Source organism: Spermophilus citellus (genome assembly GCF_964194105.1).
Source record: "Spermophilus citellus genome assembly, chromosome: 4".
Taxonomy (NCBI): Eukaryota; Metazoa; Chordata; class Mammalia; order Rodentia; family Sciuridae; genus Spermophilus; species Spermophilus citellus.
Genome location: NC_138185.1, coordinates 72,054,511 through 72,077,398, shown reverse-complemented (window position 1 = coordinate 72,077,398; position 22,888 = coordinate 72,054,511). Strand labels below are relative to the sequence as shown.

At 43.8% G+C, this 22,888-nt stretch overlaps 1 protein-coding gene and 1 long non-coding RNA gene across 2 annotated transcripts; one reads left to right on the top strand and one right to left on the bottom strand.

Moving 5' to 3' along the window:
- Positions 1-1,466: 1,466 nt before the first annotated feature.
- Positions 1,467-8,655, bottom strand: LOC308648426. Its single transcript, XR_014021825.1, has 3 exons — positions 5,909-8,655; positions 5,699-5,788; positions 1,467-3,951 (listed from the first exon to the last, which is right to left on the bottom strand). It is a non-coding gene; the product is annotated as an uncharacterized lncRNA (long non-coding RNA).
- A 131-nt stretch (positions 8,656-8,786) lies between these two features.
- On the top strand, positions 8,787-11,661 carry TLNRD1 (talin rod domain containing 1). Its single transcript, XM_081293159.1, has one exon. It carries the CDS (start codon positions 8,919-8,921, stop codon positions 10,005-10,007), a length of 1,089 nt encoding a protein of 362 aa, XP_081149285.1. The 5' UTR covers positions 8,787-8,918; the 3' UTR covers positions 10,008-11,661.
- The last annotated feature ends 11,227 nt before the right edge of the window (positions 11,662-22,888 follow it).

Below are 22,888 nucleotides of genomic sequence, written 5' to 3'. Positions count from 1 at the left end.
TAACCATAGACCCAGTCTCTGGGAGGCCATCCTCTCACATGATTTGAGTTACCTCCCTGGCTGGGGGAGAGGCCTTAGACACATCCTTGTGTCCAGAGCTTTCCCCACCCTTCTCAGGTCCGAGGGCTTGTCTGTGTGGAGGCGTGTCTGGCCACTACCCCAGGTCGTCGCACCTGACCTTGGGACACTGCCCTCCTTAATCTTCATTGGATGGGATTTTCCCCAGAATTTTTTGTTCCCCAATAAAAGTCCACTCCCTGGTGTGTTCTCATTCGTTCTCCCTCCCTCTCCCTCTCTCTCACCTCTTCAGTAAACCTTGCTACTCTAATAGGTAGCTTGAGGCTGGAGGTAGGAGTAGCCGTCCTAGAGCTGGTTTAAAGGTAATTAGAGCCTGTCTCTTTAATTCAAACTCCCTTAGGATTTCTCATGTAGCTGAACCTTCATTTATGAAGCCTGTGCTGGCTATGGGCTAAACTAGTCCTAAAATTTTTTTATTCTGAGACAGTTTCTTTCATAAAGCTGCTGAGGCTGGCCTCAAACTTAAGATTCTCTTGCCTCGGCCTTCCAAGTGGGATCACAGGTGTGCTTCTCTTTCTCTGAAAGAGAAGCAGGTAGAAACCAAGCATCTCAGGCTGGTATGGTGGTAACTTAAGTCATGTGGCACCCAGCCTTCTTTCTCAATCTGCTCCATTACACTGGCCCTGTGGCTTCCATCCTCAAGGTCACCACAAGTTCCAAGATGGTTACTGGAGCTCTAGCCATCAAGATTACATTCATCCAAAGGAAGAAGGACGGCAAGTCAAACAGAGCATACCTTTCAATAGGGTCAATTTTTTTTGAGGCATCCTATTTGGATCTTGCTCCCAATACTTCTGATCTCACTGGCTAAAACCTATCTCTCCCAGAGAGGGCAGGAAATTGTCTTCTAGCTATGTACATTTTCAGTGTAATAAAATTAAGATTCTGGGGGCTAGGGTTGTGGCTCAGTGGTAGAGCACTTGCCTCACATGCGTGGAGCACTGGGTGGATATTCTATACATTCATGCATGTACATATGTAAATATGATAATATTCCCTATTGACATTAAGCAGAAACAACTCATAAGTAAAAGAGGCTTTTCTCTTTTCTTTTCTGAAATCATCGGGGAAAAGTCAAAGCTTTCTCCCTGGGGCACATTGCTCCACCCAGTGGCTTGGAGCTGTGTCCTGGTGCAGTCATGCTAGAAAACATGCACAGCTGTGGTGGATCATGTGCTCTGTTGGGAGGGGTCACCCTGGTCATTCATTTTGTCTACTGTCAAGGTGCAAAAGTGCTGGGATTCTTGGCCCACAGTATCTGGTTATAGAGAACAAAAGCCATTGAGTGTTTGACAGAAATTGTTGGGATTGGGTAAACTTTAGGGCTACTTTCATCCAAGCAGGAAATCCATTTGGCTTATAATCCACTGATGTGAAAATATCTGGATCAACCGCATTTTCAATGCTTTGATATTTTAAATATATTTTGGTGTTTTGAAACTTGATTTGATTCAAGCCTGGAGGAATTTATTTACTAACAACCTACTGTTAACCAAGAATCAGGTGAGGCACTGAGGCAAAAATGAATACAATAAGGCCCTTGCTTTTGAAGGATTGTTTTAAACATTAAATTTAATTAATCATTTTGTTTGTTTTTCTTGGAGGTTTTGGAGTGGTAGAGGAGATGAACAACCCGTAGTAAATCCAATGTAGATTACAGGCGGTCAGGGCCTGAAGGAATGATGTGATGACAATAATAACATCCCTATTTTAAATAAGAGGAAATTCTGATTTTTTTGAATTACATAATTTATCTGAGGTCACATAGATAATACAGCTGCAGGGCAAAAATTAGAGCCAGGTATATGGGACAATGAGGTTTTTTTTTTTTTTTTTTTTGCTGTCTTTCTTCCAGTAGCACCATCTGGGTTAATCAGTGAGGCAATCGGCACAGTCACTGGGAGCCATATGGAAAATGGATTGAAAAGAGTCTGGAGCCAGAGCACTCAAATGGGGTTGGAGTCTGAACCTGCTCTGAGGCTCTGCAGTACAGGACTGGAGAGAGAGTTCTGAAGTGTAAGAGATCATGTGGTCGTGGCCTAAATAAAGCACAGGTGTCTCCTACTCTGGGGTTAATACTAACCCTACCTCTAAAAGGTGCAGAAACTGTGGATGGAAAAACTGAATCTTGGATCTAATTAGTGTCCTAATCTGGGCTCATCCTGGCTTGTGTCCATCACAACAGAGGAGAGGAAATAAGAATTTCTAGTACTATCTGAAATCAGGCAAGGATGACTTTCAAAATATTGAAAAACTAGAGGCACAATTACCAATTAACAGAAGCCTATGACCTGCAGGTAGGGCTCTTGTACCAATTATTAATTCTTTAGTGGACTGAATCATGGGAAGGTATAGGAGGGGCCTGGGAGTGGGGCTTAGGTAAGGATGATGACAGTGGCATTGAGGTCATCACCACGCAAGAGCTGTTGCCCTGCTGTTGTTTCATAAATGTCCGTCACTTTCTGACCATTACTGAAATAAAAGTTGAGGGCAGCCAGATATTGGTTCAAAGAAAAGAACACTTTTCTTGCCAGGAGGTTTAGTAAATGAATGAATTCTATAAAAGTTTATTGATGACCATGTAATGCATTAGGTGTGGGAGAGATAAGTATATCAGGTCCTTCTCTTAACTCGATGAAAGAGTTTTGGAGAAAGAGGTGCGCCAACAGTTACAAATACAGCCTGCCAATAGTCCCACTGAAGCTGTGCAGACAGCACAATGGCCCAAAGGGGCAGAAATGCTGAGTGTGTCTGAGGAACCAGAGAGGCTCCACAGAATCTAGTCAATCTGTAGTTACTGACCACAAAGTACCCTGAGAGATTCTGTGCCCGACACCATGAGACATTGAAACATGGTCAGTCATGATTAGTGTTGGGAGTTGAGGGTGCCTGAATCTTAGTACTTTTCTTCTCCAAGACTATGAAGGATGAAAAATATATCTGAAGATCACTGGCAACCTTCACCTCCAGGTAGGATGCTGTGCTTTATTTAGGCCATGACCGCTTACATTTCAGAACTCTCTTTCCTAGCCGTGTATTGCAGTGCCTGAGACCTGGTTCAGACTCTGGCCCCATCTGAGTGTGATCCAGATGCATCTGCCAGAATCTTGGGATCTGAATGCTAAGGTGTTTCTGCCAAAGCAAACTGGTCCTACATACAAGCCTCCCTCACACATCCATCTTCTGATGAACTAAGATGTGGCAGGAAAGAAGGGAGGGAAGAACATGAGACTGATGGGTGAGGTCCTGCCCAGGTGTTCTTATTGGATAGGAACAAAATAGGCCACAGAGCAAGAGGCTGTGCCAGGTAAGGACAGTGACCTGTTAACATAATGATTCTGCTCCTTAGGGACCCAGGAGCTCACATCCATCATCCCTGAGGATGTCTGAAATAGGAAAAAGAGGGATAGGAATACATCCTTCAGATAGAAATTCCTATCCTTTAAAAGAAATATTGAAAGGAAGATAATGAGCGATGCTTGGATAAGTATAGAAAGATTACTTGAAACTAAACTGGCCTATCTATGAGCACAAACAAAACAGGGGCACTGTTCCAAAGGAAAGGTACATTAAGGCAGAGATTGCTCCCTACTGACCACCAGATGGCATTGTACATCATATGCAGCTGTGTTGGTACATAGAGTCTTAGATGAAGTGGGAATATTGGGTATCAAAATCCAGAATGCATACCATGGAATATTATTCAGCTGTGAAAAGAAAGGAAATTCTGATATATGCTACCACATTGACGAATCTTGAAGACATGCTAAAATAAATAAAGTCAGACATAAAAGGTATCTTACCTTACTTACAAAAGGTATCTAAAATAGTCATATTCCTGGAGACAGGAAGTTGAATGGGGATTGCTAGGGACTGCAGGAGAGAAGGATGGGAAAATATTGTTTAATGGATACAGAGTGTGACTCTGGGAAGATGAAAAACTTCTGAAGGTGGATGATGGTGATCGTTACAATAAGGTACTTGCATGCAATGGCACATACTTGCAATCCCAATGACTAGAGAGACTGAGGTAGGAGGATTGCGAGTACAAACCCAGCCTTAGAAAGAAACTTAGCAACTTAGTGAGAACCTGTCTCAAAAAAAGAGCTGGGGATGAAGCTCAGTGGTTCAGTACCCTTGGATTCAATCCCCTATACCACAAAACAAAACAAAACTCCAGAATGCCTGCCCATACTGTTCTCTTATACCTGCGTGAACTCCAGATAGCCAATGCTCCCTCTAAAACAGGTAAGAGGAGGAGGTAAAGGATGTTGCTCCAATCCTGCCTGTTCCAATCTCTGTCATTTCTACTTTCATGCCCAAATCTTCAACTAGTTCTTTCTTTGCATCTTTTTCATTCACTAATGTCTACTAAGCATGGGTCTTGATCCAGTACTGAGAATACATTCTAGAAACCAAGCCACTCTCTGCACAGTCCCAGCTCCCTCCTGTCTGCTCCATTTACTTTACCCCAGTGAACACTCATTTCACACATTTTCAGCTTTCTTCTCTCAATTGACATCCATTTTAGTGAAAAATATATCTTGTTTGTTCATGCTGCTATAAAAAACACATTAGGTGGTATAATTTATAAACAACAGAACTGTTTCTCACAGGGCAGGACGCTAGGAAATCTAAGATCAAGGTACTACCTGATTTAGTAACTGGTGATAACCCATTCTTCATAGATGGTGCTTTGTTGCTGTATCCTCACAAGGAAGAAGGGCAAAAGGAAGGGTGCCCCTCAATCCTCTTTTATAAGGGCACAAATCCCATTCAGGATAATTCTACCTTTTTAAATTACTCACCTCATAAAGGCCCCATCTCTTACACTATCACTTAGTGATTAAATTTCAACATATTTATTTGGGGGGGGGTTCATATCATATAATATCATATACTTTGCAGAGCACCTTTGGTTCATATTTAATTTAAAAAGAGAGTTAGGCTGGGTGCTGTGGCACACACCTATAATCCCAGTCACTTAGGAAACTGAGGCAGGAGGATCGCCAGTTCAAGACCAGTGTCAGCAATTTAGCAAGGCCCTGAGCAACTTGGTGAGACTCTGTCTCAAAATGAAAAATAGGGGGTTGGGGCTAGGGATGTGGCTCAGTGGTGAAGAACCCCTGGTTCAATCCCTGGTACCAAAAACAAATAGAGAGTTAGAAGGAGTAACAGGTGAAATAGATACAAACAGCCCTCTAATTCATTCAATTAGACTCAAATATGCTACAGCAACAAACCTCAAATCACAGTGGCTTCAAACAACAGAAGTTTACTTTGTACTCATATTACATGTCCAGTACAGCTCTGGACAGGGTCTACTCTGTGTAGTCACCTAGGTTTGTGGAGGTCCCACCAACCAGAACAGACTCCTCAATAGTTACTTCAGACTGGCTTTCTATTACCTCAGCCTGGAAGCAGAGCACACATTTCCACTTCCACCGCATTTATAAGAACAGTGTGACCTGCCTAGCAGCAACTGAAATGTTTAGTAAGCCCTACCATCTCTGCTATAGTTTCTTTACTGTGTTTTCACCATCCAAAAAGTAAAATTGGGATTACTTGCTCCCTTTTCTGGACTCTCACTCTTAACAGGTAGAAGCTTCATATTACTTACTTTGTAACTTTGATGCCTAGTACAGAGCCCAGCATGTAGCAGGTGTTCATTGTTTGTGGAGTGAATGAATGATGGCAGAAAATAAAGAACCTAAAAGAAAGTGAAAGCAGTACCTATAAGGATCAGCTTAGGAGCTAGCTGCCTTATCTGAGAAACTAAGCAAGGAGGGCCAAGAAAACAATCCTATCAATTTTAAAAGCTAAATCAAACCTTGTGGAATAGTGGTACAGTCCTCATGTAGCACAGCTCATTGTTGAGTATGAAGCATCCAGTGATGATAAGAAAAACAGATTGCACTGTAGAAGAAAAGGGAAATGGGACTCCAGGAATGCCAATTGGTTTTGGAAAAAAATTTGATTTCAGAGCAGTTTCATGAATAAACTAGGCCTAGGGAAAATGGTTTGACTTCTCTGGCATAGGTTTTTAGAGCTATTTTTGCTGTTCCTGGGTTACCATGTTAAGAATTTGTCCAAACATTTTTCCTTGTACAAAAGTAGAAGGATTGACTCTATAAAACTGCTCTTTGTTTAGGAAGTTATCAGTTTTATCAAGTTCAGTTCTCCAAGATTCTCCAAGGCCACTTTCAGCTGAAAGTAGGGCACTGTCCAACCAAGTCTGAACCTGTTGCTTCTGTTAACTTATTAATAATATGTCTCACAGTTACTCTTCAAACTGTTTGGGCTTGGACGATAAATTTAAGTCCATTCTAGTTACAAGTACAAGCTGGGTGGGGGGGGGGGGGGGCGGCGGATGCAGTGACCTGGAGTCCTAGAAAAAAATAGAGCAACAAACATTTCCATTGGTTTTCATACCCAGTGTGTGCTGGGAGAGTACCCAGAAGGCCGGATTCAGGACTACTGAACTGATGGGCCATTCTCTGGAAGTAAGGCCAGGTGTTCCAACCACTTCCTGCAGAATAAGGTGCAATAAGTCAGGAGAGGGGCGGGGAGGGTTCCTCACCCAGTCAATTGCTGTCTTCCTCACCTAAGAAGACATTTACTTAAGGCACCTGACCATCGGTTTCCCTAACTGTAAAATAATGTTTACCTCCAAAGGCTGTCTTTCTTATTTAACAATGGCCATTATTACTCCAGTATATCGACAAAGCTATGAAGGGCCAAAGTATGCTGATCAAGGCCCATAATAATTCTAACAGCTACTATTCATGAGGTGAGTGCTCAAGCAGTCAGTGGCCAGTATCTGACATAGAGAAAATAGATACTTGGAAAGAGAACTTAGGTCACAGAACTCATAAATGGCTGGGAAAAGACTGAGCCTGGAAGTTGAGTTCAAAGCCTGCTGACTACTTGCAGTATGCTTAGCTGGAGATTTTAAGTGCGAGCATCTGCACAATCCCCCGCCCTCCTGTTGGGACTCTATATCCAGTGCTCTTTTCTTTTCATCACTCTCACAGCCCATCAGAAACCCACTGTGGAAGAGATCAAACACAACAAAGGGCAGAAGGAAAGCTTGGAAAATCCAATCAAAGTCCCACAAACCGAGATGTCTGGGCTCCAGTAAATCACCAGGGAATCATACCGATTGGCCTTCCCTCTAACCCAAGTCACCTTTTTAAGACTCGCTTCCTTGGCGGAGAGAAGCCTCGGGCCCGGGTCTGGCTAAGAGCTTACGTAAGGCCAACCGGCTGCTACACCGCGATCTCCAGAGGGTGTGTGCAGAGCCCCTGGCCGGGCTGCCTTTCCCCAGCCCGTCTGCTACCCAATCTTTCCGCCGGAACGCAGGGGCGGCCCAGGACCACCAGCTTCAGGCAGGCAGCTGAGTGCTGGGCGGCGGCGTCCCCCGCAGCCACCCAGCTTCCCGGGGGAGGAGCAGCGCACCGCGCAAGCATCCGGGAGCGGCGGAGGGGGCGGGAGAAAAGGCGAGAGGAGGAAGCGGGATTTAAACGAAAGGCGGTGACGCCACACAAAAGATTTCTATAGGCTCCGGGGAGGTTACGGCGAGGTGCGGCGGCGGCGAGCCGGGGGCGAGGCGCGGCCGGGCAGAGGGGAAGCCTCCGGCGGCCCCGGCGGGCGAGCACCCACGGCCGTGCTCCAAGGCTAAGCTGCGCGCAGAGAGGAAGCGGGTGTTTTCCCCTCGCCTTTCGGCCCCCGCCCTTCCTTTCAGTTTCTCCCTGCTCGCTCGGAAGTTGGTGGTTGACGGAAATGGCAGGAGCCGGGGCCCGGGCTGGTGGTCACGGCGCTAAGGGGACCTTCTGAGTCGGCTCATCAGCCGTGTAGACGCGTGCAGCTGCATCCGATGCGCGGGGCCCGGGGCCTCGGGAGAGCTCAGCCGCTGCGGGCCCAGGACGAGGGCGCGCCGGAGATGGATTCGCGCCGACAGCCAGCAGCGGGCCGCCGGGCGCGCGGTCCGGGAGGGCGTGCCGCCGCGGCTTCGGGCCGCGCGCTGTGAGCTGCCGGGCGGGAACGGCAGCCGCGGAGCCCCGCGCACCCGGGCGTGGCAGGCGAGAGCACGAGTGGAACGGCCGCTGTGCGCAATCAGTGCAGGCTCCCACCCGGCTCTGACTCGGCGCGGCCGCGACAGCGCGGCCACACCCTCGGCCCTGCAGCCGCTGCCGGCGCCGCTTCCTGAGAGCGCGAGGTAGGAGATGTGCCTGGGGCGGCTGTGCGTTCCAGAGTGCCAGCCCTGGCAGCCGTCGCAGAGAAGTGCCGCCTGGCGGGGTCACGGCGCCTGAAGCCCACGTGCGCCGCCGAACCCAAAGTGGCCTGTGGTTGACAGCCCGCCGGAGCCGCTGCCCGTGCTCCTCCCCGAGGAAAGGATTTTGATTTCAAAGAAAGGAAGGAAGGAAGGACAACTCCCAGCTTCCCTGTCCCGCCCTCTCCGCTCCGAGGCGGCCAGGCCAGGCCATGCCCAGGAAGGCTGCGACGGCTCAGCAGAAGGGACTTTCCTGGCAGCACCGCGGCGAGGAGCGCGGACTGTGAGTTTATTCTGCCGCGGTTCATGCTTCCTGCAAGCCTTCTAGGAGGCCGAACGTTGCAGCCTCTCCTCACGCCCCAAAGAGCCTCCGGTGTTCTCTGGCCCTCGGGCTCACCCTACGCTGCCCGGGCTCCGGCCGCCGCAGCCCAGTGCCCTCTACCCGCGGCGGTGGATGGCATGATGGTGCGGGGAAGGCACCGCGGCCTTGGCCAGCTGAGTCGCGGGGGCGGCGGCAGCGGCGGTGGTAGCGGGCTCCCCAGCGGCATGCCAGTGCCCCCTGGGCGCGATGGCTAGCGGCAGCGCTGGGAAGCCCACTGGCGAGGCGGCTTCTCCGGCTCCTGTGAGCGCCGTCGGTGCGGCCAGCTCGCAGCCACGGAAGAGGCTGGTGTCGGTCTGCGACCACTGCAAAGGCAAGATGCAGCTGGTGGCCGACCTGCTACTACTGTCCAGCGAGGCCCGGCCAGTGCTCTTCGAGGGCCCCGCCTCCTCTTGTGCTGGTGCGGAGTCCTTTGAGCAGTGCCGGGACACCATCATTGCGCGCACCAAGGGGCTCTCCATTCTCACCCATGATGTGCAAAGCCAGCTTAACATGGGCCGATTTGGAGAGGCTGGGGACAGTCTAGTGGAGCTGGGCGACCTGGTGGTGTCGCTGACCGAGTGCTCAGCCCACGCCGCCTATCTGGCTGCAGTGGCCACCCCAGGCGCACAGCCTGCTCAGCCGGGCCTAGTGGATCGCTACCGCGTGACACGCTGTCGCCACGAGGTGGAGCAGGGCTGCGCGGTGCTAAGAGCCACCCCACTGGCTGATATGACCCCGCAGCTGCTGCTGGAGGTGTCGCAGGGCCTGTCGCGCAACCTCAAATTCCTGACGGACGCATGCGCCCTAGCCAGTGACAAGTCACGGGACCGCTTTTCACGCGAGCAGTTCAAGCTGGGCGTCAAGTGCATGAGTACCAGTGCATCGGCGCTGCTAGCCTGCGTAAGGGAGGTGAAGGTGGCACCCAGTGAACTGGCACGCAGCCGCTGCGCGCTCTTCAGTGGGCCCCTGGTGCAGGCTGTGAGCGCACTGGTGGGCTTTGCCACCGAGCCGCAGTTCTTGGGTCGCGCGGCCGCTGTGAGCGCAGAGGGCAAGGCGGTGCAGACCGCCATCCTGGGTGGTGCCATGAGCGTGGTATCAGCCTGCGTGCTTCTGACCCAGTGCCTCAGGGATCTGGCGCAGCACCCTGATGGGAGCGCCAAGATGTCGGACCACAGGGAGAGGCTGAGGAACTCGGCCTGCGCAGTGTCTGAAGGCTGCACCCTGCTATCTCAGGCTTTAAGAGAGAGGTCTTCACCCAGGACTTTACCGCCAGTAAATTCCAATTCTGTGAATTAGCAACACCCCCCTCCACCCCATGCCCTTTCTTCTACCCCAGCCTAAAGGAAGACACTTATTCTCTGCCCCTCTCCATTTATACCAAAGAAATCATAGGTGAAACCCCTGCCCCCCCACCATGTTAATTGCCCAAGAGGAATCTTCCAGAAGTCAGGGCCACGCACACAACTCACATGCACCGAAGAGCCCAGGTGTCAAGCAGCCCATACAGGAGTGGGGAGCAGAAAATGGGTAATCTGCTGGTTGTGGTTTTACCCCTACACCCACCCCTGTCTGTCAACTGAATTTTATTAATTGGGCAGGAAGGAGGTCATGGGTTCATTTCTTCTTTTTTATTTTAATTAAAAGAAAGGTTACCTCAGTTTCACTCCTTAGACATGGATGTAGCTACCTTTTTTTTTTTTGTATGTTATTTTTTTAAGCAATTGTGTTGAATTAGGAGTATACTTGGTGTGGAAAGAGTATGACTTTGCCATGTGATTTGCAAACGGGGGGAAAGCTACTGTGAGCGTGTTTTATTTTTTAATTTACACCATAGAGTGATTTTTTTCCCCCAGTGTCAAGTTTTTACCTTGCATGTACTGGAGTATTTATTTCATCTATTAAAATGTTATGTTTCTCAGATGGCTTTTTGCAATTATTGTTTGATTTTCAATAGTATTTTTGTATGCTTTATGTCATCTAAGAAAGGGACAGTGGAAAGGCTACTTTCAGTAGTGATGAGGAAGGTCCCCAATTCTCAACCCTTTCTGCTTTTTTCCTCAAGAATTGTTCTTTTGAGCAGCCTAGGTTCAAAAAGACACAAATGTATAATATAACCTATCTTTGAAGGCAGGTATCAGGAATATGATTGAATTATGTATATATAGTGCCTGGGATGAACTGTTTTGGGGGGAGGGGTTGTCTTGCTTCTTCTGCAAAGTAATTTAGCTTTGTCTCCACTCATCTTTCCATCATAATGATCTGAAGTTCAGATCTGATTTGTATTCTGACTGTCATTTTCAGATTAAAGCACTTCCTAATCCTGTGTGGGCTGCCTTCTCAGCTGGGAGGATCTATGTATGGAACTTAAAGTACTGTATATCAAGTAAGAATCTTTAGCATCTTTCATGTAGATGAGTCTATTGAGACAAGATCCCTACAATTTTAGGGAGAAAACATAAAGGTTCTAGATTTTCATTGCAAAAGATGTAATCTGGAAAGTAAGAACTTTTTTAGAGTTACAGTATAATTGCAGGCAGACAACTTATTTTTGTGACCTTGATCTCTTAAGATATACCATGATTGACTGTATGTTGAAAGAATGCTTTTTTGATTGAAATTTGGAGTTATGGTAAGGTAGTCTGCAGACATTTAAGGGGATTTTTTTGGGGGGTGGGGTAGTAGTGGAATGTATAGTTTTAACATACCTAGTTAAAATGTTGAACATTTTCTTTCTAAAAGAATAACAACATTTATTTATAGTTCTTGAAATCTGGGAGGGCCACATGGATAAAAACTCATATGTACCTTAAATTTGTATGGTTTACATTTTTTCCTAAGGATTTGTTATGCTTAAACCTTTGCAGTTCCCACAGATCTAAAGAGAATTTTTCACTGTAATACATTAGAGAGAAGAAAGTCATTTTGACTGTTTTATTTGTTTGAATGGCTGTGTTTATTGCAAGAATGTGAAATTCAGTGTGTAAATGTCTTTCACTTTGTTTGGGGGTAAGGCTAGGACCGTTTTGCAAATTTGGAATTGAAAAAGTCTTAAAGTGGTATAGAGTACATACATGTTTCATAATGGTCAAGGGGGCAGTTGTTTTTCTTTTTAAGGACCTGGTAGGTTTATACTTTTAAAGTAAAAGATGAAGGTGACCTTGAGTGTTTATTCCTCCTCCCCACCCTTCTGTAAAATGTATCTATCTGGATCAGGTTCAGGAAGATTTTGCTGGGGAGAGGGAACTCATGTGTCAATGACAATTCTATAAAATTCTTACTCTATTGGATGTATACAACTAATGATAGAATCTGTAACCATATGGCTCATTTAATCTATGCAGATCACAAAAGAAGTAAGCTAAGTAAAATAAGAACGAGAAATCTGTAAATTTAGGATTTAGTTAAGAAAAAAGAATTGCTAATGTTTTCCTGGACTCATTTCTCACAGAAGCAATTTTCAGGAAAATTCAAACCAAAAAAAAAAAAAAAAAAATGGTAAGGAAAAAGTAAAACCATTTGCCCTATCTACTTGGACTAGCTAGTCTCTAAATTAATTTGGAAACTTTCTCTTAGTCAAATGGTAGTTCCTCTCAATGTACCTGGTATATAATACCTCTGTCCTCAAACTGATAAAGTTTCAAACTTAATATAAGTGGTACTTAAACTCTTACCTACTCAGTTCATGAGGTAAGATTCAGGGCTTTTCTTTTAGCAGGGTCTTGAAATGAATTATAATCAGATTGTTTTTCCCAGCAGATTTCAAGAAGCCAGAGTGAGGAACATACTGCACATTATTTCTGAGTGTCTGCATCACTTGACTAGGCAAGGGACTTGGGCACAGTCTTTCTTCCAGTGTACCAGGTTGCTAAACTTGTTTTTTAAAATATGGCCTTATTTTTTAAAAGGAATATCTCAGACCTATTTCATAATAGGGTTTAATAAGGTCAGCAGAGATACTGGTTCCAGGAATAAAATCAGAATGGCCTGACTTCTCTTAAAGTAAACCACACTGCAGTTAATTTAAGACATCAATCAGTGGGTTCTTCTGACTTCTCAGGGCAAGGTTTCTTACACAAGCTTAATGCATACTATCCTGCCCAGGGGTTGCTGACAACGTTGGAATGGTCATGAGAAAAGGAAATCATTATAGTTTAGTCTCTGAACAAAGCCATTATTTATGACAGTCAACCCAAGCTAATGGGACAAAACAGGCTTTCAAACACAAGACTTCACTTAACCAGAAAAAAAAAGCATCACTCTTTGGCTGTTTTAAGTTCGGCCTTTATTATTCATTCTGGGTTGATGTTAGCAAATGCAAAAAATTAACTGTGGGGGGGGGTTCATTTGTGTGTTCTCCTCCAACCTCTATAATTCGGGAGGCATTAGTTAACATCTGATTGGTTATTTTATAAACACTGTTGTTCTTGAACTGGCATAGAGATCTAAAATGTTTGGCAGTTTGAAACAGCTAATTTTAACAGAAACACCTGTTTTTCCCAGCAAATGTGACTATGGTAACATGGAGATCAGGCAGAAGATTTGAAAAGTGACTGCCAAAGTCCCTTCTGAGCTGTGTTCAGTGATGTGAGAGGGCTTGGGGAAGAATTCCATAAAGGCTTTGTGGCACTTTTACCTAGTTCTGTTTCCAGGCCAATCTCTGTCTTCTGGCAATTGGAAGGACACTTTTCCGTGTGAACACAGATACTGTGTTCCCTATGGGAAAATTCTCTTGTTTTTGTTTTTGTTTTTTTTGCATATGTTGAAGGTCCATCGTGCCTAAGTTATTCTTTAGGGTCCTTTGGATGCCAGAGTTTTCTGCTTTCTGCATGGTGGTAGAAGGCTCAAAATTTTAAGGAAAAAGTATGATAGTAGCATCGATGAGGTCAGTTTGACTGTAAACTCCTTAAGGGTAGATGTGATAATCCCTTGGCACACATTGTTTTGAAATCAATGTGCCTGTAGCACATATAAATGAGCAAGTGGTAAACTTGTACCTGGAGATGGAAATTATAATGGTCATTCATTTGATAAATGTATATTGGGAGCCAGCTCTGTGACTGTGATTGAGATAGGGGTCCACCCCTTGAAAAAAGAATTGCTAATGTTTTCCTGGACTCATTTCTCACAGAAATGAGCAACTTTGAAATGCTGCTGTCTAGACCCAGTATTGCTTTAGGTGTGCTCCAGACCCACAGCATCAGCATCAGCATCATCCCTACCTGAGGTCTGTTCAGTCAGAAGCTCTCAGCATGGAGTTTTATAATGTACTTTGCAAAATACCCAAGATACTTTGCAGTATACTCAGGAAATGTACCTTTGTATGTTGACTGTGCACCAAGAATTACAATGCTGTTTCAAGTCTCATGCTATCCTTAATGGTTCCAGATGCTGCATTAGCATCCCCCATTGCCTATACAGAATCTCATCTTCACCCCGGACCTTACTAGAACCTGCTTTTTGGAGAGATCTCCAGGTGATTCCTGATAGGTTAACATCTGGTAGCATTGATTTAGGACATAAATATGGTGGCCATGACCGAATCATGGGTTTACTCCTTACTGTGGGAACATTTGTTATGTTTACTTTGATCTTTTCAGTTTGTAAATTAATTTCATGGGTATTTTGTAAGCAGTTTCTTAAAGCAGTTTTAAGAAGTAAGCAGGTATTACTCACTGTGCTTGTCATCTAAACATTTGTGCCTCTATTTTCCCATTGTAAAAATTAAACCAAATATTTATAATGAAGTTCCACAAAGTGGAAGGCCTTGTGATGACCTTTGTAAAATGGCTGTATCCGCTTCATAAGGTGATGTCATTGAAAGTTATGTTAAAAGCCAGTTTCCCACCAAGCACTGTGGTGCATGCCTGTAATACCAGCAACTCAGAAGGCTGAAGCAGGAGGATTGCAAGTTTGAGGCTAGCCTCAGCAACTTAGTAAGACCCTAAGCAACTTAGCAAGACTCTGTCTCAAAAAATACAAAAGGCTGGGGATGCAGCTCAGTGGTAAACCACCCAGGGTTCAATCCCTAGTACTAAAACTAAATAAATAAACAAAACAAGTATGATGCTAGTTGAATGTTCACTTAGAACTTAATTTTTAAGGTATGTAGGCATTGTGTATTAGAAATGCAATGGCAAGTTATTTTTGGAACTGACAAAAATAGATCATCTGATATTTCAGCTGTCTTGATGGAATCATCTTACTCCATAGCAATTTCCAGTATATTACTTCTTTAAATGGAGCCTGCTGTGGACATTATTATTACATCAGTGTGTCTTGTGACTAAAGAGAGTCATAAAGATAGCTGTATATCCAATTCGGCTCAGCCACAATGTCTGATAGTTCGTGAGAACATAGTTTTTCTACCTGGAAAAATGATTACCTATATAACTAAAGCAGAGGTTTAATATCAACCAAATAGATAGGAAATAATTTTAAAGATGCATCCTCATAAGTGGCTCAAGTGTTCTACTTCCCTTTGTGTCTTTCTAAAGCTCAACCAAAGTTTCTTGCCCACTGAAGATTCTAGAGACAACTAAAATTGTTGATTTCACTAGGCCTTTTTCTTCATCCCAGGCAGCTATGGAACATCTGATAGATTTACTCTAATAACAAACAGTGCATAAGCCCATTGTTACATAGGTCACGTTAGGTTCAGAATAATATCAGGTTTAGCAAGGGTGATGGCAAAAATTTCTGATTTAGCAAACATTTGCTAATTTCTGGGACAGGCTTAGGTATGTTCTCTGTTATTTTATACTTTGTGTTTCTACAACAAAATACCCAAGGCAGCTAACTTTATAAAGAGAAAAGTGTTACTCAACTCACAAAGGCAGGGTGCCTGCAACAGCTCAGTTCTGGAAAAAGCCCAGCTGCAGTCACATCATGACCATCATCTAGTAAGATGTCAGAGAGACTAAACTCCCACAATCCCTTCCTGGTAATGGTACTACCATCTCTCAATAGTGTCACCCTGGGAACCAAGCCTTTAATTACAATGGATCTTTGGAGGACACTAACCATATTCAAGCCATAGCACTTATTTAAAAGGAGATACTCACAGTCGTAGGAGACTACTGTTAGAAACAATCCTAGAAACCCTGCCCTTTATCTTCCTCAATAAAATCAATCTGATTGCTGTTTGCCTTCCAATAGAGAGATTTTCCAAGTATGCCAATCTTGTGTTACTCTGAACAAAACAGACCTGGGAAAGCATAGCTTTCAGAGTCTCATTGATTAGTTACTGAGGAGTTGTTAGTAGGCATTGCAATGACACACCATCTCTTTCAGTTCTGATAAATGGTTTTACTTTCATGGGCATTGGTTCCTTCATGAGTACATGGGAATTATTCACTTTACTTTTTATATTTTGTATTTTTTCAGTACTGGGGATTAAAACCAGGAGTACTTTACTATTGAGCCACAGGGTCTTGCTAAATTGCTAAGACTGGCCTCAAATTTGTGATCCTCCTGCATCAGCCTACCAAATTGCTGGGATTACAGGCATGTACAGTGGGAATTATTCACTTTAAATGCCACAAGGAAAAGATTTTAATTTCTTTCTTTCTTTTTCTTTTTCTCTTTTGGATTGAACTTAAGGGAATTCAACCACTGAACCAAATCCCCAGCCCTATTGTATTTTTTTGTGAACCCAGGGGTGCTTGGCCACTGAGCCACATCCCCAGCTCTATTTTGTATTTTATGTGGAGATTAGGTGTCACTGAGTTGCTTATGGCCTTCATAAGTTGCTGAGGCTGGCTTTGAACTTGTGATCCTCTTGTCTCAGCCTCTAGAGCCGCTGGGATTATAGGCATGCACCACTGTGCCCAGCTGATTTTAAATATTTTTTTAAAAATGATCTTCCTTCATCTTTTTCCACATAAATATTTCTGTCAAATTCTGTGTAGTGTGAATGTCTATGCATTGTTAAGTTTCATGGCTGAGAGACTTTAGATGTTTCTATCATCTTAAAAATAGTTTGAAGCCAGGGGCTGAGGCTGTGGCTCAGTGGTAGCACACTTGCCTGGCATGTGTGAAGCGCTGGGTTTGATTCTCAGCACCACATATAAATAAATAAATAAATAAAAGTCTATCAACAACTTAAAAAATATTTTTAAAAAATAGTTTGAAGCCAGGTGTTGTGGCTTGTGCCTATAATCCCAGTGACTCAGGAGGCTGAGGCAGAAGGATTGCAAATTCAAAGCCAGCTTCAGCAACTTTGTGAGACCCTATTTCTAAATAAAAAATAAAGGCCTGGGGATGAGGCTTAGTGGTTACGTGCCTTTGGGTTCAATCTCCAGTACCAAAAATAAAATGATGCAGTGTCATTAGGATTTCACTTAAGGTTTTAAAAGGAAGGGCTTTCTAGTTGCCTAACCTAAATATTCCTCTTAGAAAGTTCCCCATCCATTCAGAGTACAGGACATTTACAGGAGCTTCATGGTGGTGTTAAGATAAAGGGAGTCTTACATTGTATTTTTCAGTTATCTCCATAGACATTCCTCAAGAATGACCGTAAACAGGAGGATGCTGAACTGAAATCACTAGGTGATTCACTAACTCCCACTCCCACCAGAGATGAGTTTTGGAATGCAGTGCAAGTGATAGAAAAATAAAACAAATTACAAGATTTCAGGATGACAATGTGTCAAAATGCAATCTTACTGTCATGCATAACTAATTAGAACAAATTTGAAAAATTAACAAAAAAAATCTAAGATGAACATGGTAACTAATGATCCTAAGGATCTTTTGTCTGGGTCTTTGGTTAGCTGGGGCCCTTGTAGTCTCTAGTTTTGATCTAATTGTCTACATTATCCTGGGAACCAAGGAAAAGATGTTGGGATCAGACCCTGTCTTTTCTATACTCAATGACAGGTGACCAAATGTAATTTAAGTGGGAATTTCATTGGACTTATTTTCTGTGCAGCTGGAGGGTAGTTTTCAGTTAGAGATTGAAGGTGCCTTAAAGAGCAGGCTTTATTCCAAGGCTTAAGGCTCATTTTCTTTTCTGCTTCAATTTCTGCTCATGCAGAGTATAATGCTATTTCTGGATCTGGTCTGCTCTGCAGAAAGCAGAACATCTTACCCATTTAAGCTACTGACCTGGCTTTGGATCAGCAGCCCTTGGTGGAACCCATGGGACCAGCTTGCCTGGCTGGATCCTGGGCCTGGCTGCCTGTTATCTTTGTGGATCACCAAGAGCTGAGGTGTAGCAACTGAAGAGGAATCAAGCTGTGAGAGTGAGGACTTGCTGATAGACTGGGAGACTTCCAAAGCAATTAGACAGTCTTTTTACGTCTCTGACATTCCTCGAGGTGTTTAGGATACTCAATAAAGGCAGAAAATAATAATATAGCATTTTTTTGAGCTATCACTATGTATACTAGGAACTTCACCCTGTAGCTTTTAATTCTTAAAGCAATGCTTTGAGGTATAAAGAGTTGCCCAGGGTCACAAAACTAAAAAACAATGTTATTTAAACCAAGGTCTGTTCTAACTGAGCCCAGCATTCTCAGCTACATGGCTACAATGAATGAGTGAATTCCTAGGATGGAGTCCTTCTGCCTTTGGAGTCGAAATACTTCAACATTTTTTTGTTGTTGTTGCTTTTTTAACCTCACTGATGAAAATTCCTGTGGTCTTCTCCTGAGCATCACTTAAGCCTTAGCCTATTCCCCTTCTGGGTTGTTTGCAGAGGGCTTTAGGTCTCCATAGCCCCCTTGTAAAAGACTGAGCACTGATGACATGGGCAGGTGGCTTTTCACCTGCTGTGAGCAACCTGGTGTCAGGAAGAATGCAGGAAGACTGACTTCTAATTTGTCAAGTCACTTCCATTTGGATTTCTAAAATATAACATCTTTATTTTTTACCCACTTTCTATATTTCCATGGTTCTCCTATGAACTTGGGTAAAAGCCAAAGTCCTCATTAGGAATTTCTATCTAGTTTGACCTCTCACAGCTTCCTTGCAAACTCCACCCATAATCATACTTATGGAGTTCCTTCCATTGTCATGCTCTGCTGCCTTTTTTTTTTTTTCCCGCCTCTGAGCTTATGCCCAATTACCTGGCATCAGATACAGTTACCCAACACAGTAGACCCTTAATGAACATTTCTGCATGACAAAATATAATGCTTGCATTATATCTATCTTTCAGAGATAAAGAACCCCAAAAGTGCAATGATTTATTGACCTGCTTTTTTGTCTGTATTCCCTTTAGTCAGTTACTGTAGTTTTTCCAGTTGACCTATTTAGTACCTTTAGTATCTACTCCCATTCCCATCAGCATCCTAGCCTAGACCCTCAATGGCTATCTGGACAATGAGTCTCCCTAGCAGTGGCCTGCATCACTTGGGCGAGTCAGGTTTGCTTTCATGGCCTCCTCTCTTCCCATCAGTCATGCCTTATATGTAGTAAACCAGGTCCTATACTGTAACCTCCAACTGTCAAAATTTCAACATATTTATTGGATGTTGAGAGCATGCCACTGCACTGATCCCAGAGGGAACAGGGCCAGGCCCTTATTAAGCTGTGGTCATCATGTCCCACCACCCCTAGTCCAGGCTTCTGATTTTGCATGATGGATCTCAGGCCATCTCACACACTGTTCCTATTTCTGTGCTTTGCTTTTGTTGGCCTCTACATAAAATATCTTTGTCATCTCTCTAAACAATGGTAACCTCTTGAGCCCAGATTACTCCTAGGATTTAAGGATTAGTCCTGTCATCTGTGCAACAGGACAAGGCTACCTTGACATGCCTGGTGGGCTGTAGACCCTCCAGGGATTTGCGTGAATCCAAGGAAAGACTTAAGAGGCCTTGGATAAACTGAGTTCACCTTCTTCTGTTTCCTTGGGGTCTCAGCTAAGTTAAGGCTCAGATCGGAGAGCCATGCATGCCAACCTAGTGCCAATTCTTGTTCTTCTCCTTAGGATGGTGCTGGGTTCAGCAGGGGTCTGGAAATGATGCACCACTCTGGGAAGGGAGCCTTTTTCCCAGCATGGACTTAGAACCATATTCCCCAGGGAGCCCTTGAAGCCAGCGTGAGAATTGACTGAGGGAGTGAGTCCTGGCTTTCAGTCCCATAATTGTTACAATACAAAAATTACTCATGACGTTTCATAATCAGGTTTGGCTTATAATAAAACAGGCCCTGGGGAAAACTGGGCCTAGTAGCAACCTCTGCCTCCTTCTCTGCCTCCCAGGTGCAGACTTCTGTGGGTGAAGGCAAAAGCTGCAGCTTTAGGGAAGAAAAAGGGGATGCTATGCCAAAGCCATCAGGAAGCACAGGGAGACTAGTAGCCTCAGGAGCCTCAAAGTCAATGGAAAACAGGAATGTAGGCCTTTGGACTGAATTTCCAGTGGGTACCTATCATTTGAATAGTTCCATTAATTATTTTTTACATTTGATTTTTGACACTATATGAAAATATAAGATGGTTATTTAACTGGGCTAGGTGGTTCATGCTTATAATCCCAGCCAGCTCGGGAGGCAGAGGCAGGGAAATCCCAAATTCGAGGACAGCCTCAGCAATTAAGCAAAACCCTGTCTGAAAATAAAAAAATAAAAAGGGATGGGTATGTAGCTCAGTGGTAGAGCAAGGGGAAAATATTTATGAAATTAATGAAAGTTTAAAATAAAGCTATCATACATACTTAATTATTTTTTTTCTTTCACAACTTTTCTAGTTCAGTATTTCCACCTAATAGCACTAAAATTCTGGTTTCCACAGTACATGCAAAAACAGGGATCAGAGATACAATCTAGGAGCCTGTTCTCCCAGTACAAGGAGGACTCAGAACTCACAGTGTGAAAAGACAGCTATAAGAGCTGCCTTTGAACCTCTCTGCCCTCTCCCCAAACAATCCCAAATATTTATTTATTTATTTATTTATTTATTTATTTATTTATTTATTTATTTATTTATTTTCGGCACTAGGGATTGAACCCAGGGCCTTGCACAAACACTCTGCCATTGAGCTAGATCCCCAGCCCTTTTTATTTTTTATTTTGAGACAGGGTCTTGCCTCATCGCTGAGGCTGGCCTGGAACTTGTTGTGATCCTCCTGCTTTAGCTTCCTGAGTAGCTGGTATTACAGGTGTGGGCCACTGTGCCTGGCATCCCCAAATATTTCTTATTCTAGGATGCTTGCATTCTGCTCCCTGGAGATTAGCTCACAGGAGTTGCAGACAGGCTCACCAACCTCATAATCGCCTGCCTTTAATTTCCCTGGGGAATCCAGGCCCAATTTCATACTTCACTTTCTATTACATTGATCCAATCTAAGTATCCAAGGTGCTCATTCACTGCCAACCTGGATGTATATTTTAGTTGACAGTTCCTGAAAACCTACTCTTGCCAGGCATCAATGATACAAATGTTAGCCCCATTTTCTATGCTCAAAGGAGGACTAATGTTCATAGAATCTAGAACGTAACTTGATTTTCAGCAGTGATCACCAGAACCCCCCAAAACTGCAAGGCTCAGAAGAAAAAAATTGAGGTGGTGCTTATGGGGGCAAAATATTTCAAGACAGAAATCTGGACTCAGTGCTCTTTGAATCACTCAACTGGCCTCTTTCTGTCCTTTATGCTCAGTGTCTCATCTGTGAGCATCAATTTCAAGCCTCACATCCTCCCCTCACCCCAGAGGGAGGATGTCATACTACTTGGCTCCTGGACCATTCATCCTACTCATAACTGAAACTGACAAAAAATATTATTGAGACAGTACTTGGTGAACTGTCCCCTGGGAGAAGAGTGCTCTGCCCTTTTAGAATGGCCAGGGGATTGCTCTGGAGAAGTGGGTGGGTCAAGGGGCCCAGCTCCATCTCTATGTGGGCCTGACTTATCAGCACTGTCAGCCTCAGACTCTGGCTGGGGAATTTCTCTGGAGAAGTATGCAAGTATGTAAAATTGCCTTAATGCCTCTGCAGAACTAGAACGTGGGAAGAAGCTGGAGACTTCGTGAGCTACAACAATTTGTTACTGAAGGTTACAGCAGTGCTTAGAAGTTTCAACTTCTGGTACAATTTGGAAGCCTTGGATATTGCATAATGTTCTGGGGAATAGGTAGTTGGCTTCCTTGTCACCTAGATCAGTGATTCCAAGATACTAGCCAAGGACCAGAGCTTATCTGTGACAAAGATTTCACCTCTGAGCAAAATGGAAAAGAGGATTGTAAAATGGAAGGTTACTTTTACTTTCATGGACTTTATTCTGAGATTATATTCTTCTCCCATCTATGTTGTTAAGAGGGCACCTCATGAAAACAATGATGGTAGGTGCACCACTAATTACCAATCTTTTTCAGTGCTTCCAATATTAGAAAAAAATCTGACTATACTCTAAAATCAGAAAGTCTGAGAATCACTGGCCTTGACTGCTCATGGAGATAATTTGAGCCCTAGGTTCTTTTCTCCTTTAGTGCATGTTAAAGTCAGTTTTAAAATCATTATTTTAAAACTAGTGTGAAAATACATAAAAGATGAATCCAAGTAAAGAAACATTTCTAAAGAACTGAGACATCTGTGTTAAAATAAAACCACTACTTAATTTTTGATAGGGCTGTAGTTCAGTGGTTCAGTCCCCAACACCACACTCAAGAAATAATTAATTAATAACAAAAATAAAAAGTATCTTTTCAATTATTATGTTTACAGTTATTAAGTCAGAACATTTTTCTATCATAAAAATGCTTATCCATTAGATAATTTTTTTTAAAGAGAGAGTGAGAGAGGAGAGAGAGAGAGAGAGAGAATTTTTAATATTTTTATTTTTTCACTAGAGCAGATTATGCTTAGTGAAGCTAGCCAATCCCTAAAAAACAAATACCAGGGATTCCACCTCTTGGGTCCCCTTCTTCCTCCGGGAGAAGTCTTTTCTGCTGTCCTTTAATAAACTTCTAATTTCTACTCTGAAAAAAAAAAACAAATACCAAATGTCTTCTTTGATATAATGAGAGCAACTATGAACAGAGCAGGGAGGAAGAGCAGGAAGAAAAGATTAACATTAAACAGAAAAAAAAATTATTTTTTAGTTCTCGGCGGACACAACATCTTTGTTGGTATGTGGTGCTGAGGATCGAACCTGGGCTGCACGCATGCCAGGCGAGCACACTACCGCTTGAGCCACATCCCCAGCCCCCATTAGATAATTTTTAATCATATTTTTCA